The sequence below is a fragment of the Mastomys coucha genome, unplaced genomic scaffold (genome assembly GCF_008632895.1).
Source record: "Mastomys coucha isolate ucsf_1 unplaced genomic scaffold, UCSF_Mcou_1 pScaffold12, whole genome shotgun sequence".
Classification (NCBI taxonomy): Eukaryota; Metazoa; Chordata; class Mammalia; order Rodentia; family Muridae; genus Mastomys; species Mastomys coucha.
In genome coordinates, this window is record NW_022196894.1 from 60,280,072 (window position 1) to 60,297,202 (window position 17,131).

General features: G+C 37.8%; 1 protein-coding gene across 2 annotated transcripts in view; it reads left to right on the forward strand.

Annotated features, from left to right (window-relative positions):
* Positions 1-16,921, forward strand: part of Pros1 (protein S) — a 69,110-nt gene extending 52,189 nt beyond the window's left edge. For both annotated transcript variants that reach the window (XM_031364207.1, XM_031364206.1), the window contains 6 exons: positions 689-878; positions 4,797-4,964; positions 6,259-6,427; positions 12,107-12,255; positions 13,892-14,117; positions 15,638-16,921. In XM_031364207.1, coding sequence (XP_031220067.1) covers positions 689-878; positions 4,797-4,964; positions 6,259-6,427; positions 12,107-12,255; positions 13,892-14,117; positions 15,638-15,798 — 1,063 coding nt within the window. In that variant the 3' untranslated portion in view covers positions 15,799-16,921. The remainder of the gene's footprint in view (positions 1-688; positions 879-4,796; positions 4,965-6,258; positions 6,428-12,106; positions 12,256-13,891; positions 14,118-15,637) is intronic.
* Positions 16,922-17,131: the final 210 nt, after the last annotated feature.

Sequence of the window (17,131 nt, forward strand, 5' to 3'; positions counted from 1 at the left end):
TTTGTTTTTGTTTTTTTTTTGGTCAACCTTTGAGGATCACAGTCAGTCCTATCCTGAGGTAAGGCAGAGCCCTGGTGCTTCTTTTTAATGATTACGGAAGGGTTACTTACATTTTTAATAATCTAAAAGCTATCTTATGGACCCTGTGAGTGATTCTTGTCTGACATACGTGAAATCATAGGGAGCATATGATTTTTTGCTAGGTAAACCAAGATTGTCATTGTATTGTCTTTCACTAGTCACTCATGGATGCAGTACACAAACACATGCACATGCACATTGCACACACACACACACACACACACATACACGCAAACACAACTTACTCTTACATGTAGAGTGTACAAATATTCCTCTATACATGTATTAATTCTAGTATCTGACACAAAATACACACCTTCAAAAGACAAACCATGAATGAAAAAAATACTAGTAATCTATTGACTCACTGAGAAAAAGACTACAAGAATAATCAAGAAAACAAAATAACCAGGTTTTGAAATACATGCGGGACCAGAAATAATCTGTGAACAATTTAATGCTGCTCTTTGAAAAAAAAAATCTTTTTAAATCTCAGGGAATTTTTTTTCTCTGTTTGTATAGTGCTGTTTGCCAGTTCAAGGTGTGGGTGTCTGGGGAGCCATTGAACCTTCTGAGTTTTTCACAAGAAGAGTGTCTCTTTGTGTAGGTTTTCAGCTGAATTTGATTTTCGGACATACGATTCAGAGGGCATCATACTGTATGCAGAATCTCTTGATCACTCAAACTGGCTCCTGATTGCGCTTCGTGATGGGAAGATTGAAGTTCAGTTTAAGAATGACTTTTCAACCCAAATCACAACGGGAGGCAATGTTATTAACAATGGTATATGGAATATGGTATGTTTGGGATTTCAGAATTAATCTCCTTATTTGGATGCACTTTTTGTAAAATTATAATCTACTTGTCAAGTGGGAGCAAACCAAAATATGCTGGGTCAACCAATGCTTTCTATACACAAGTAGTCTTGTTAGTGATTTGAGAAATTGTTCCATGTTATACATTTGAACTGCTCCATTTTTAAATTTTTACTCTTCTTAGTAGCTGTGTTTTTGTTTGGGGGGGGAGGAGGTGAATTATTGGGTCTCCCCTGTAGGTCAGGAATCATTAGCAAGTATAGTTAATATAAAGGCATGCCTAATTAAAAAAAAACACACTTAGTTGTCATGAGAATTTTTTAATTAGAGAAATGCATATAGTAGCAGCACCAGGAGGTTAATTTCAGTTTTAAGTATATGTGTACAGATAAGTAGCCAGTGTTGAACAAAGAGCATATATTTAGGAGATTTAGTAACCAAAGTACTTTAACATTTTCATATAATATTATCAATTTCTTTTCTATTAATAATTGAGTTAATCTTTTTAATCAGTTTAACTAAAAGTGGGATTTTCTTGGAGAAAAAATGGCTCCTTTGTGACAGTGGGGAGACGTGTGGGCAAACCACAGCTTCTTTCAGCATTCTGCTGCTCTTTCAAGAGTCTCCACCTTCAGTGTGGGGCTCTTGGCAGTATGCATATAGACCATGGGAAGCAGTTTCAGTTCCATGTTTTATATTCAGTACTTATGATCATTGTTAGGCAGCACTTAGTGATATGTTCATGCTTTAATTTAAATCGCCCTATATAAGATTTATACAATAGATGAGTGTGTGTGTGTGTGTGTGCCTGTGTTTGTGTCTGTGTACATATGCATAAGTATTAGCCTACCTGTGCATCTTCCTCTTGTTTCGTACTTTAATTTTTAAGATGGGGATCTCTCACTTGGAGCTCACTGATTTAACAAGACTAACTGGTCATCAGTTCCAGGCACCTGCCTGTCTCTGCCTCCCAGCACTGGAATGATTGATGTTCATCATTATAACCAGCAGTGTTAGGGAAGCAAACTCAGGACCTCATGCTTGTGTTTTACTTGAATGGAAAAGCATTCATTTAAATTATTTTATAAACTTAACATTTATTCCATTGCATTTGCTTCCTTAATTTTAAATTATTTCAAATTTTCAAAGTATATTTTAAAAATAACACCATCCTGAATTGTTTTATGATGCATAAGAACTACTACTTAAGCTGTGTAGTGATTAAACAACTCTCATGGCTAAAACTTAAGGAAATAGTGTTGCTTTAGAAGTGATTTTGTCACCTATTTTGTATGATTCCCAATGGTGAGATTGTAACTTGTTCAGTGGATGTTTATTGAGCCCTATATTTGCTAATGCTTAGTCTCCCAGTAAGCCTACAATGATATATTAAGCAGTCATTGTTCACACGAAGCTTACATTGTAACACGGAACAGTGAACTACAGATAAATTATGTCAAGTGCTTATTGATGCTGTGAAGAAAGAGGGAAGCAAGACAAGGCAATCTTGTAACACTGAGTGTGCATGTAGTCAGTGAGGTTGTGAAATCCGAGGGATGGACCTGATAAGGTGACATCTGGGAAGCGGCTTGAGGGAGCAAGCCAGGAGAAATATGGGTGAGATCCTAAAATGATTCTGTGCAATGTAAATGGCAAATTTCCAGACTCAAGGGGGAGGATGTGTTCAGGATGTCTGAAGAATAGCAGGAAGATGAGTGCAGAAGCATTGGAATGAAAGAGAAGAAGACTTAAAAAACAGTGAAGTCAAAACTGAGGTCTATACTACAACCACCTAGACAAAGGTCTCTGGGGACCACAGTGAAGACTTGCATTTTAGGATAGCTTTGAACAGTGACAGAATGTGATTTGCATTGGAAAGAATAATTCTGATCAAAATCTGATGGTGTTTTGGAAGCCAGTCAGTGGAGCTTACTGTGGAGGTTGGGAGAGCATTGCAACTCCCCAGAGCAAAGCAAACTGTGGCTTTGGTTGGGAGTGCTCATCATGGGGTGGGGGACAGTGGACACATTCTGGGGACATTTTTTTTTTGCCAGTCTTTATTTAAAATTCTGTTCGTGTCTTTATATTGCTATTCATTTCAGTAATGTAATAAAAGCAGTGTATAACTTGAGTTACAAGTGAATTCGGCTTCTGCATGCAGATTTCTCCTCACAGGGGTCACGTGTGCAGGCCTAGGAATTAGAATTGAATAACAGCCCAACTTCTTTTTAAAAACAGTATTTAAAACAGTATTTAAAAAGTCGTGGTTTATGCACTTCAAGAATCAAATGTGGCTTATAACAGAGATGTGTTTCAGTTTCGGGACTCAAGTGGCTAGCAGTTAATTCCCAAGAAATCAATACAAGCCAAAGAAAATGAGAATACATTTACATTTTGCTGGGTCTACCTGCTATGCTTCGCGTCCTGTTATTGATTAGTAAGCCTTTGCCTCGTGAGTGCAGTAGTCTTAACAAGAAGTAACCGCAGTGACCGGCTTCAGACAGACTAGGATGATTAATCATGCTTACTGTCACAAACAAGCATTTGATTTGTTTAAAAGTATTTCATCTATTTACATGCCACATGTTGCTCCCCTCCAGGTACCAGCTCCCAGAGTTCTTCACCTTATTCCCTGTTCCCTTTCCCTTTGAGAGGGTGCTCCCTCAACTTCCAGGTATTCCCTTTCTCTATGGGATTAGGCACATCCTCTCCCACGGAAGCCAGACAAGGCAGTCTTCTGCTACATATGTGTCAGGGGACACAGAACAGCCCACATACACTCTTTGGTTGGTGGCTTAGTCCCTGGGAGCTCTGAGGATCTAGTTAGTTGACACTGTTGTTCTTCCTGTGGAGTTGCCATTCCCCTCTGCTACTCCAGTCCCTCCTCCTAACTCTTCCATACTGGCCACTGACCTAAGTCCAATAGTTGGCTGCAAGTATCTGCATCTGTCTCAGTCAGCTGCTAGTAGAGCCCCTTAGAAGACAGCCATGCTAGGCTCCTCATGCCTCCACTGGGGGCCCTGTCTATCTACTAGAGGTGGTCTCCTTACGTTCCATATGCCCACTTGTTGGGTATTTTCCACCAAAGTCATCCCCATTGAGTCCTGGAAGCCTGTCACATTTGAGGTCTCTGGAACTTTCTAGAGGTCCCCCACATATATGGGAAAGCAAGAGAGAAGCCCAGACGGCCAGGAAAATGAATGGAAACAAGCATTTGATTTTTTTTTTTAAAGAATTATTTATTTACTTTAGGTATATGCGTACATTGTAGCTGTCTTCAGACACAGGAAGAGGTCATCAGATCCCATTACAGATGGTTGTAAGCCACCATGTGGTTGCAGGGAATTGAACTCAGGACACTGAGCCATCTCTCCAGCCCCCAAGCATTTGGTTTTTTGTTTGTTTGTTTTTGTTTTTTATTTTTTAAATTTTTTTTAGCATTTTTTCTTAAGAACTAGTTTTCTATTTTGAGAAAAATACAGTTTCTATATGATACTCAGAGTGCTGGACATTACTAGTTTCTTGTGATTTATATTACAAACTTATTTCATTGATTCTGTATGTACAATGCATCAGTTGCAAAATAAGAGTACTTAAAGTTTTCCTCAAGTAAAGAAGTTTTTGAAACTATTTACTTTCTTGCATATGGTGGGATTATAACTAAGAATGTTAGTTTTTTTTTTTAAGTAAGATGTGCTTTTAATTTGAGATCAAATTCTATCAGCTTAAAATGTATTTTTATCACACGCATCACAATTATGCTTTCTATGTAAGTTTGAAAAAATTAGAGATTATAAATTAATTGTTATATAAAATTACTTAATGGGATACTATGATTTTTTTCAGTCCAGTATATCATGTGGCCATGCATTGATGCTTGCTTTGTCTTTTTAATTGTAGGTGTCTGTGGAAGAATTAGACGACAGTGTTAGCATTAAAATAGCAAAGGAGGCCGTGATGAATATAAATAAATTCGGGAGCCTTTTTAAGCCTACGGATGGATTTCTAGACACTAAAATATACTTTGCAGGCTTACCTCGGAAGGTGGAAAGCGCACTCATTAAACCGGTAATGATGCCGTTTGCCCCTCTCCTCCTGGGTGGATCCCTTTACCTGCCAGAGGTTTGAAGATGTGTTTTCATGACACTTGATGGAAAGTCATTTTGCTAAGCATACCAAGTATGACAATTTGTATTGAACTTTAGACCATTGAGCTTACAGAAAAGAAATAAGAAAATGAGCCTTGTGGGCTTGTGTCCATTTACATTGCTGCACTGTTCATTAAGCAGTGGGTATGTTAAATTCCCAAGTTGTCAGCTCAGTGTTTATTATAATATGTGTGTGCATTTACAATATAGGTTTTGTACCCTGAGCTATTGAGGGTACAAAAACATAACATTTAATCACTCATATATCTATATCTATATCTATATCTATATCTATATCTATATCTATATCTATCTAGTAGAAGCCAAACATCTTTCTTAGCTTTATTTTAAGACATAAATTTGTGGGTTATGGGTAGCAAACACATAGGGTGGATTGACCACACTATAAGAAATATTAGTTACAGCAGATGAGTACAATGTTCTGAATACAATGCTTCTCAAATGACCATTGAGTAGAATTCAAAAAAATTAATCATTATCTTTGAAGAGTTTTAAAATGTCATTTGGCAGTTCATGGTCTTGCCAGATGAACTTGTTGATCTAATTTAAATATTTACTATTTGATATCTATCTACCCTTCTGTCTTCACAACTTACACTTGCTTTAACTTTTAGTAGATTTCTATTAGTATTAAATTGGATTAGCTAAACCATGCCAGGAAATATTCCAAACTTTTGAAATTCCTTACTTTAATGAGAAAGCAAATTATTCAAAAAGAGTCAACCATTTATAAAATGGTTACCATGCGTCTTGATCCTGTCTGGATGCTTTGGTGAAGCCTAAAGAATGTGAGTCTTTTGTTCCTGAAGAAGATTGGACTCTTCCTGGGCACTTTAACCTATATTTGTAAATGCACACACAAAAAAGACAGGAAGCAGCTTAGAGCCCAGGGCCACCCCAGAAGCACAGAGACAAACAACTGCTGGATCTGGCTGAAACCTGGAAGCAGATAGGACCTTAGATTTTAAATATCATCAGGGCCCAACTGCAGCCCTCAGTAGTATTGTCTCAGTTTACTGACAAGTACTATTTATCAGAGAGGAGAAATTAGAGCCAATTAAAAGTATTTTAATAAGCTATCAAAGAAAGGGATTTCCATCCAAATGCAATGTATACTGAGAATCACTTAAAGCCTTTTTTCATTCCTGCATATGTTTAAAACCTACTCCTTGACTTATATCTTGTTGCCTTAGATTAATCCTCGTCTGGATGGATGTATACGAGGCTGGAATTTGATGAAACAAGGAGCTTTGGGTGCAAAGGAAATAATCGAAGGAAAACAAAATAAACATTGCTTCCTCACTGTGGAGAAGGGCTCCTACTACCCTGGTTCAGGAATTGCTCAGTTTCGCATAGACTACAGTAAGTGATTCTTGTTATGTTTCTGTCTTCTCATTAATCATTAAATACATCCTTTGACAAACCGTGATGATGTATTCTGTTAGCATCACCCAGTGAGTAGCTATTATGACAGGAATTGTCTTACTTGTGTGGTTAAATACTTATAAAATTTTCAGGTATTATTGTAGGGGAAACTATATGACTGTTACTATGCTTATTATTATTTAAAGTTTACGGGCATTGGCTCATTGAGGGTCGATTCAGTCGACTAGTTTTAAAGTTCACTGCTTTTGCAGTTGGTTTAAATTCACTAGTCAAGGCATAGAAGACATTGGTTTTCATTTCTATCATTTTCATTGATCTGTATTAAAATTTCTGGCTCTGATGAAATTGCCTGTGTATTTACACATGTTGTATAGCTCACTCTGAGCTTTCGTCATACTCATGATTATAAATGTATTTATTTATTAAAAATTTTAACTATCATCTGTCTATCATCTATCTACCTGCCTGTCTGTATGTCTATCTCTTTTTGCAGGGTCTGTGTTCATGTGAGCTTGGTCTTGATGATTCCTTTATTGTGTTTTGTTTTCTCATGTGTCTTTGTTTGTCCAATGTTTTGGTATGGGGTGGGTATTTTACATATGATAGTGGAGACTAAAGTGACTACTACTTGTGTCTGGAAATAGGTACACCTCTCCTTTAGATACAGAGGGATATTGCTTAATTAAGTGAGGATTTGAGCTATTAGTTGAATTATTACTTGAGGGATGGCTTTAATAAAAGAGCAGAGCCTTTTATGAAGGACTCTGTTCCCTAGATTCATTCCCTTCCTGAGATCTTTCCCTATGTAATGGGCCCTCCATTTACCCCAAGCCTCACAAGAGCTACCATCATGCTCTTTAGATGTCCAGCCTCTACAACTGTGAGCCAAATAAATTGCTTTTGAAAACATACCACCTACTGGGAAGTGGTGGCACATACCTTTAGTCCCAGCACTTGGGAGGCAGAGGCAGGCTGATTTCTGAGTTCAGGGCCAGTGTGATCTTCAGAGTGAGTTCCAGGACAGCCAGGGCTACACAGAGAAACCCTTCTCATTAAACAAACAAACAAACAAAAAAGAACCATATCACCTAGCTTCACATATCATTTTTCAATAGCTTTGGAAAGGTTGCTAATACAATTTAAGTTTTGTTTGGTTCGGGGCTGCTTTACTAGAGATTAGATTTTTATTTATGTATGTATATATGTATTTATTTTTATTTCTGTAAGTAGAGTCGAAAGTCTCATTAGATTGGGATCATAGTGAAGTTCTTGTGTACGTTTATAAATAACCTGCTGTAAGCATCTCTGAGTGCACATCCTGCACTTTGTTTGTATGAGTGAATTTTAGAATTAGATTTTTCTCTATCAAACATCTTGCAGATATATTATTTATACATGAATTACTTAATTTTCTTTTAAATATTGTTAACTGAAAAAAATTACCAAAAGCAGAAAGCTCATGCTCAACATACTATTGTTAGATTCTGGCATGGGTCCCCCGCTTTCGAAGAAACAGGAGGGAGATCGCTGCAAATTACATGAGGTTTTTGCTAGTATACTGGGGTTGTCCAGCATTCAGAGCAAAGGTGACGACCAGGAACAAAAGCACACACTTTTTATACCTTTCAGTACATAGGTTTACAGCATGAGTTGGTTATCTCTCATTGGTGGAGCCCATTGTCTTTTGTTCTCATTGACCTTTATGCCCCAGGTGAGGGGGAGATACCGATAGCACCTAGGAGGGGGGAACCACCCTTTACTAGGGATGTTTCCTGGAACAGGGCATTACTTCCTACAATTAGGGTATCTCCTGGGGACTGATGTTTGCTCAGTAAACTCTTCTGAAGCACTGTCTTTAGGCTTCATGGACATTCCTTGCTCCTTGGTATTTTTATGAGGTGTCCCTATTTGCTCAATTCTTACAGTTTCACAATCTGGTCAGATTTAAATTTTATAGTTTTTTTTTTTAAATGTAATCTTACTTTACTTTTCTTTCTTTCTTTCTTTCTTTCTTTCTTTCTTTCTTTCTTTCTTTCTTTCTTTTTTTAAGATTTACTTATTTATTATGTGTAAGTACACTGTAGCTGTCTTCAGATACCCCAGAAAAGGGCGTCAGATCTCATTACGGATGGTTGTGAGCCACCATGTGGTTGCTGGGATTTGAACTCACGTCCTTCGGAAGGGTAGTGGGCACTCTTAACCACTTAGCCATCTCTCCAGCCCCCTTAAATTTTATAGTTTTAAATACTACTTTCCTAGTTTCTACTTAAGTCGAATAACTTTTTATGTATTAGTAGTGATTACCTGTGCAACCCAATCAGATTCTTGGTCCAGGCACAGTGGATAGGAGTCTGGACACTAGGGGTTGTCGGGAAATCTGCTTGAGCTGGATAGAAGATGCAGTTTCAGGTAGCAGGGAGCCTGGTAGCAGCCCCTGGAACAAAGGGATAGGTCTATCGGTGTAGGAAAGATTCTTGCCTTTAATTCCTGCTTAAGTCCTTTGTGCAAATTAGGAATCGAAAGTCACATAGAATGTCTGTACCAAACAGTGGTGGCTGGATGGCTGATCAGCTTTTCCTTCGGATAGAGCAAGTACCAGGGAGGCAGATCCTGTTAGCAACAGACTAGCTGAGATCTTTGCTGTACCTGTGTAGAAATCAAGAGTGAGCAATGGAAAGCTCCTTGGGTCCTGATCCTGAGCAGCTTTCACCCTTTAGTGTTGGATAATAGTAGACGGTGGCAGCGAGAGCACCCCTTAGCGTTACAGCTCTTCTGCAGTCTTCCTGAACTAGGTTCCTCTCTTCTGCCATCACAGCCCAGAAAGTTGAAATTCCCCAATCCCACAACCCGCAACAGCAGCGGATGTTATAGTTCCTGGCTCTGGGCTATCTGAGACCGTTGTCCCTAAAGGTACTAGAGCTTTTATAACTTTTCCAGCAACCATGGCCGGCAGGGCTTCTTTTCTGGCTCACCTTTTAAGTTTCATCCTTAGTTCTCCGCCCTCTCTGCTTCTGTCAGTTCCTGTTCCTCCTCTGGCTACTCTGTTCAGCTACTTCTTCAGCTGTCAAGCAGCTGTTTGCCTTGCAGGTATTCCAGCAAAGCCTGCTGGCAACTCGTCGATCTTGTGGCCACTCTGTCTACCTGGCTTCCTTGATGTTGTTTGTAATGCTTCTTTATTCATATTACTAGCTCAGCCCAATCTGAGGGGGAAAAAAAAAGGTCACTTCAGAAAAAGCCTTTTGTAAGTCCTTGTGTTTCAACACCAGAGGAAGTAGCACAGTGAACCACTGTAGGAACCTTCCCATCAACCACAGCACTTGGCTCTTTAATGTTAATTAGCCTTCTAAGTTTTTCTGCTAGGCGGTCCAGGGTCAGTGCCCCTACTCTGGTCTAAGTGGAAATCCTTACAGGGCCATCCAGAGGGTCATTCACAGAGGGCTATGATAGCAAAACAGTCCTGGCAGGCGAGGCTTCCTATCCAGAGCTGAGCAATTACCTTCAGTTGTTGGGTAATTTTCCTAAATGAGTCTATGGACTAGACTCATGGCTAGCCTAAATGGCTAGCCCTGGCATAAGGTTAGTCTGGCAGGTGATTGGCATGGTAGATCTTTTCTTCAAGGCAGTAAGGGCGATGAGGGAGAACTCAGCAACTTCCAATTAGACTCTAGTCATTAGAGGTCAGATTGCCTATCCTCCAATACTAGAAATCTTTCCAATAAGAACTCAATTTATTTTTAACATTAATAAGAATGTTAATTGAGTTTTCTTTGTAATAGCCTTGTAATTGTTAGAAAAGCTATATTCCAGGTGCAGTTTGAAGAGTGTTATCCTTCCTGATGCCCCAAGGATAGGTAGGCAGTTCCTCTATTTCATTTCAGGTTCATCTGCATGAGTAGGACATTAACTGTCATTAACTGTAACTCTGGGGCTTTCTGTGAGTTCTGGCTTCCAGCTTCCTTATTTGCCCTTCCAGGGAAAAAGGAAAACAGAAATGATCCCTGGAGGTCCCCTTCCCAGAACCTGATTTGCTAAAGAAAATTTTCCAGAAAAAGAAATTTAAATAAGTTACATTGTAGCTAAAAATTACTTTCTTAAGTTATTTTGTGGATAATTTGAAACCAACTTACTTCATAACTAATGTTTAATGTTATAACTTCCACACATTTTAATATAAGTTTGAAATACTTTGTTTAATATATTTCACAATAATTCCATATATTCTTTCTGGGTAAGAGTTACAATGAGAAGTATATTCTCATATGTAGCTAAATGGAAAACTATTTAGCCAAAAGAAAACCATTCCCTCATTTGGTTTACCCTTTTAAAGTATATGGAGTATATCCAAGTAGTATATGGAATTTGTTATGTATTTATTATTTCACAATAAATGAGGAAGATTTAATTACTATTATAAACTAATTTTTAAAAGTACTTGAAGTTAATTTCGGTAGTTATTTGTGAACTTGAATGAGTGACTATGTCCTGAGAAATGTGTCTGTCCTTGTTTCATTTCTAAAAGCAACTTGGAGGAGAAAGGGTTTTCTTTCAGCTTATGGTGCTAGGTTGTAGTAGGGAAGTCACAGGGGCAGGAACTTGAAACAGTTCCTCCTATGCATATTCAAGAGTAGGGAGGGTACTGGGTAGTGGTGGAGCATGCCTTTAATCCCAGCACTTGGGAGGCAGAGGCAGGCCTGTGGATTTCTGAGTTTGAGGCTAGCTTGGTCTATGCCTGGTCTACAGAGTGAGTTCCAGGACTACAAAGTGAGTTCCAGGACAGCCAGGGCTATACAGAGAAACCCTGTCTCATAAAACAAAAACAACAACAACAACAAAAAGAGTAGGGAGAAAAGAATGCATGCATTGTCACTTGTTTGTTTATGCTCAGCTCAACATACCCACTCTTATACAGTTTAGGACCACCTGCCTAGGGAATGCTGCCACCTGTAGTGGACTGGGTCTTCCTACATCAATTAACTTAATTAAGACAGTCTGTATCCCACAGATATGCCCAGAGGCCAATCCAATGTAGACATTCCCTAATTAAGAATTTTCTCCCAGTTAATTCTAGGTTATGTCAAGGTGATGATTAAAGCTAACCATCACAGTATCACCAAGCAGTTTCATCCTTTGCTGAACATCACAGAACAGACTTACATCTGTCTCCATCATTGGCCAGATTATAATTATGTGGTGCAGTGAATATTTATTGTTTTCTTTGAAAAACAAAGCGATGATAGAGACACGTATGCTAACTAGGCAAGACATTTAAAAGATTAAAATATTAAAACAAGACTATCACAGAGCAAAGGTCCCCAACTTAATTTAAAAACTGTGTATTTCATGGTATTTCTCTAAGACTATCCAACTCTCCCTGTATATAGAACACAGTTTTTGTTTTCATTGCTGTAGTATTAGTGATGATGGGATGGGAGGTCTTCTATACCCCTAATTTGGGGACACCACTTGCATTTAACAAATAAAACAGCCATGTTTTGTTTTGCTTAGGTAATGCATGTCATTGAGAGAAAGCATTAAAGTCTTTAGAGCTAAAGAAATTTGAATATTAACCAGATTATAATAATTAATAATTACTATTGTCTCAATTGTAACTGCAACAATTATTTTCTGAGCCACTTTGTTGATCCTTTTGAATAGATAACGTAACTAATGCAGAGGACTGGCAAATGAATGTGACCTTGAATATTCGCCCGTCCACTGGCACTGGAGTCATGCTTGCTTTGGTTTCCGGGGACACAGTGCCATTTGCCTTGTCCTTGGTGGATTCTGGCTCTGGAACTTCTCAGGTAATCTTATTTCCAACCTAGACGAACCTCTTTTATTTCCTGACTTGTTGGATGATTTCCAAGGAGTAGGAGATATTGGAGTACTGAGAGGCCTTTGTGTCTGGAGCTTTGGTTGGGTAGATTCATACACAAGCTGCTTAGAGACATGACAAAGGGCGTAGAACTCTACCCATACGCAGAATCTGTGAAGCATATAGGAATTCATCTGCACAGAAAACAAGGATGTGATAACACTCCACTCGCAGCTGCGTAGTATATCGTTGTCACTGTTCTTTGCACTTGTCTTTTACCCTGTGAGTACATCAGAAAAAGAAAACAGAAACTATCCTACTTGATTTCCTTTTTGCTCACTCCAGTTTGGAATTAGGAAGAACAGGAGAGTCTTTGATACAAAGAAAAACAAACTTTCTCAGATCTATGCTATCCAATTTCTAGTAGTGCTTTCTGTTTATGTCTTGCATGTATGCATTGAAGCAACTTTTTGTAAACAGCTTAAACTTATGCCAAGATTGGATTCCTTGTTTGCTCTGTAATCAACAAAAACAGGGGATTCATTTTGAAAATTAGAGTGTAATTTGAAGTGAGTGTCTGTTGAGTAACAATCTGCACTCCACCCCATCCCACCAGTCTTTCCATGTATCCCTGGCTAACCTGGAACTAATTATGTAGATCAGGCTGGACACAGGCTCACAAAAATCCACCTGCTTTCTGCCTCTCAACTGCAGAAATTGTTTAATTTATTTCACAATAATCCCATATATTCTTTCTGGGTAAGGGTTATAATGTGAAGTGTAATCTCATTATACTTAGTGGGGATTAAAGGAATTCACCAAATGCCTGACTTGGCTTTCTCTTTTAATGAGTTAAGGATATGAATATTTGTAAAGTTAAAGATTTCCTCAAGTAATCTACAGTCAGGAAGTATAGAATTTTCCCCTCAACATAAATATCTTAACCTAAGAGGCTCTTTCAGACTACATTTACTGTAGCATCCTAGCATCTCTATTTTGGTTTAATTTTCTATTTCCTCTTTCTTTACCAACTATGAGTTAGCAGCAGAGGTCACTCCCAACAAGTTGAATATTTTGAAAATTCCACCAAAATAAAACACTTGTTTTGTTTGAGACTCTTCAGCTGCCTACTGTAAGTGTGGCTTACAATGCTGATCTCTTTCTCAGGCCTCTTTTCCTACACTGTCCTTGGTCTGTGTGGTTACATGGATGGCACAGAGGAGCTTTTCTGCTTCAATGTGTACTAAAGCACTCGAATTTTCCCCAACACAAAATTCACTCTTCCTTTTGCATAAGTAACTTTTGAAACTAGGGAGACATGGAGACATAAGTACAACACAGGCACATCATGTTACTTTCTTCTATTTGGCCACACAACTCAGTTGATGTAACTCAGTCTTCAGAAGTCAGTATATATTGCATCTTCATTAAACCTGGAGTTTGTAAAACTAATGTATGTTTGAAAAATTAATTGCTAAAATTTAAGCACCTTTACATTTCAAGGTAGAGTCTCTATCATTTTTTTCCCTTGTTGAAATTTAGGTTTGAATTTCAAAAGCACAGAGTCATTCCTAAGTGGCTTTGCCTCAGAGTTGTTTATATGAAGTCTTTGCTCTACTGTTTAGGATATTGTGGTATTTGTTGAAAATTCAGTGGCGGCTCGAATAGAGGCCATAACTCTGTGCTCGGATCAGCAATCCCAACTGAAATGTAATGTTAACAGAAATGGACTGGAACTGTGGACCCCACTTAGAAAAGATGTCATTTACTCTAAAGATCTTCAGAAGCAACTCACAGTCTTGGACAAAGCAATGAAAGGAACCGTGGCCACTTACCTGGGTGGCATCCCAGGTATTTTTCTCCAGTTCTACAAAGATGTTTTGAATCAAATATCTTGTAAATAGGTCTGGCTGTCCTGGAACTCACTATGTAGACCAGATTGGCCTTGAACTCAAAGATCTACCTACCTCTGAGTTCTGGGATTAAAGGCATATACTACCAGGCCTGGTCAAATCGATACTATATTAAACATAGAATTTTAGTAATAAGGCATTAAAAGTGAAGACAAGCTTCTAATATCTTTTACACTTGTTTTGGAGGCTTATACTAGCATTTTATCAATGTATGTAATATTAATGGTAACGTGAAACTTTTGCTGTAGTTGGTGATCTATACCAAAAAGAATATGTCATTTAATTTCAGTCTCATGATAATACTGTAAGATAAATACTTGTTGAGTTTATTTACCACTAATCCAATGTTTGCTTACTTTGTATTTAATTCATCAATTAAGAACATATACCCAAAAGTGGTGTACCACCAGTGCTTGAATAAATTACACAAATTAATCATATTTAATCTCCTTTTATAATGAAAATCAAGAGAAAATTGAGTTTAAAGATTTTTTAAAAACTAATTTTTGTTTATAATTAATATTTAGTTATTATATATGTTCTGAGAGTAAATTAGTATCATAATGAGTGATGGTGTTGTAGTTAAAATAACATATATATAATGTTGGTGACATTGGTCAGACTTAAAGAGGATTCCTAAACTACATATTAGCTCCTAGATACAGATTTTGTCACTCTTTTGGAAAGCCAAAAGTAGAAATTTTTAACTATTTTTGGCATAATTTTCTTTGAGAAGAAAGCACAAGAGAATGTCCACTATAAATTCAAATTCATGAGGAAGAAATGCCAAAAGAGAGGAAGGTGTCTTGGACTCTAGTTCTTAGGAGACAAGGAAACTACATAAACAATGAGGACAAACCTTGGTAACTCGAGTCCAATGCAGCAAAGCCCAAAGGCACCGATGACCTCAAAGGACTTACTGAGGAACAATCCAAGATGCTGTTTGTAGGACAGTATTATCACATAAAAGCAGTCCCTTATTATGATTTTATTTTATGCTCAGCCAGGAACTATTTCTTGGGAAATATAAAAACCAGTTTTTAATTCCAGAAATTATACAAAGGTGTGTTTGGCATCTAAAAAAGGATTTCAAAGACACCACAATTTCCAGTTGAAGAAGTGATCTAGTCACACAAAAATGTTGCTCAAGTTTAAAGAGAAACCAACATAATATTATTTTATAGTAAATGTGGAATTTCATAAGCATATGCTCTTTTCTCCCTTTTAAGGGTGAACATTTTCCTTCAGTTTGGTTAGCAATGATTGCATTTATGAAATCAGAAGAACTTGTAATATGCTGAGCTTCACGCCCAGCATAACATTTTTGCTGAATAGAACCATTTTAGTAATTTTTCCTGGAGGAATTTGCTTGGAATTTTGAAGTCTGAGTAAGTCTCCTAACTGTAAACAAATAAGATGCTGAGGTATTGGACTAATCGTCAGACCCTGTTTCCACAGATATTTCCTTCAGTGCCACACCAGTGAATGCCTTTTACAGCGGCTGCATGGAAGTGAACATCAATGGTGTGCAATTGGATCTGGATGAAGCGATTTCTAAACATAATGACATTAGAGCTCACTCGTGTCCATCAGTGAGGAAAACCCAGAAGAACTTCTAGAGTCTGTTTCCTATGCTAATAGTATCTCTTTTTTGTTGTAATTATGCTCATGTTTCTATCACCAGCTGGCAGGTGTTACCTATGATGTGCAATGTTTAAATATGACGTGGTACTTCGTCCTTTAGATTTTTGTTATATAAATCACATTTTTGAAACGTCTTGCACTCATTGTTGTCTAGAAATTAAATAATGAAACACATGAAACATTTAAACTTCAATTTACTGCCTATAAATGACACTGCTTTAGTTTTTTTTCATTTTAAAAGTAAGAGTCATCATCAGGGAACTAGTATTTAAAATGTCCTGTTTTTCTCAGAAGACAAATCAGTTAAACCCAAACTAAAGCCCATGTGACTAGACGCTAACAGTTGCAGAGAGACACTATATTTTTGTTGTTGCTTTTTGCCCATGAAAGCGGCAGAGCTGATAGCATACCACACGTGAATCGAATGGACGGTCTCAAAGCTTTATTCCAAAGTAATTCCTTGGAGTGGGGAGCGCTTAGTTTAGGCTTCATTTTTCTTTTACCCGGCTTTACACTTGAGCCAACACTTTCACTGAAAAATAGAACAAAGGCAGATTTTCATGGGAGCAGCACATAAATGTTGTCTCGAAGGCATTGGTGTCTATCAGAGGCAACAGGTTATGCTGTAAGGGCGTGAACATTGGGCAGACACATCACTCAACCTAGGCTGTTTAGCACACACAAGGTCGGAGTCAGAAGGGCAGCTGTTCTTACTAGTGGAAAGGAGAGTGAACTTGTCAGGAAAGTCATAGTTGTCCTTTACATCGGGTTTTAATTACTGTTGATGGCTTGAATGTTAGGTGGCTTGAATGTGAGTGTTGAAGTTAAAAAAGTGAAGAAGAGTAGAGTAGATTTTTATCAAAAGAATAATGGTAAGAGGGAGGCTGGATACTGTTACATGTTCTGTCTTTGTAATGAAAGAAGTTTGGAGGGAAGATGGTCAAATATTTGCTGATAGTGCACTGCAATTGGTAAGCCTTTTTTGTTGTTGTTCCTGAGTCGACGATCATTTCAGGTGTGCATCAGAAATTGGATTCTATTTTACTGTAGATACTTTGCATCACATGAAACATAATAAAATGATACATATTTTTCAAATACATGAGCAGTTTATTTACTTAACCAACTCATAGCCTAGAATTAGGTAATGCACGTCTAAGTCTTCATGCAGCATATTAGAACTCCACCTGAAAGACTGGAAATCAGAAATCCTTGGTGAATAGGTTATGCTGGTTGTAGAGTGGAGCTCAGAAAGAGAAGGAGAGCAAAAGTAACACATACTAAGTACCTTCAGCCTGCTGCACATTG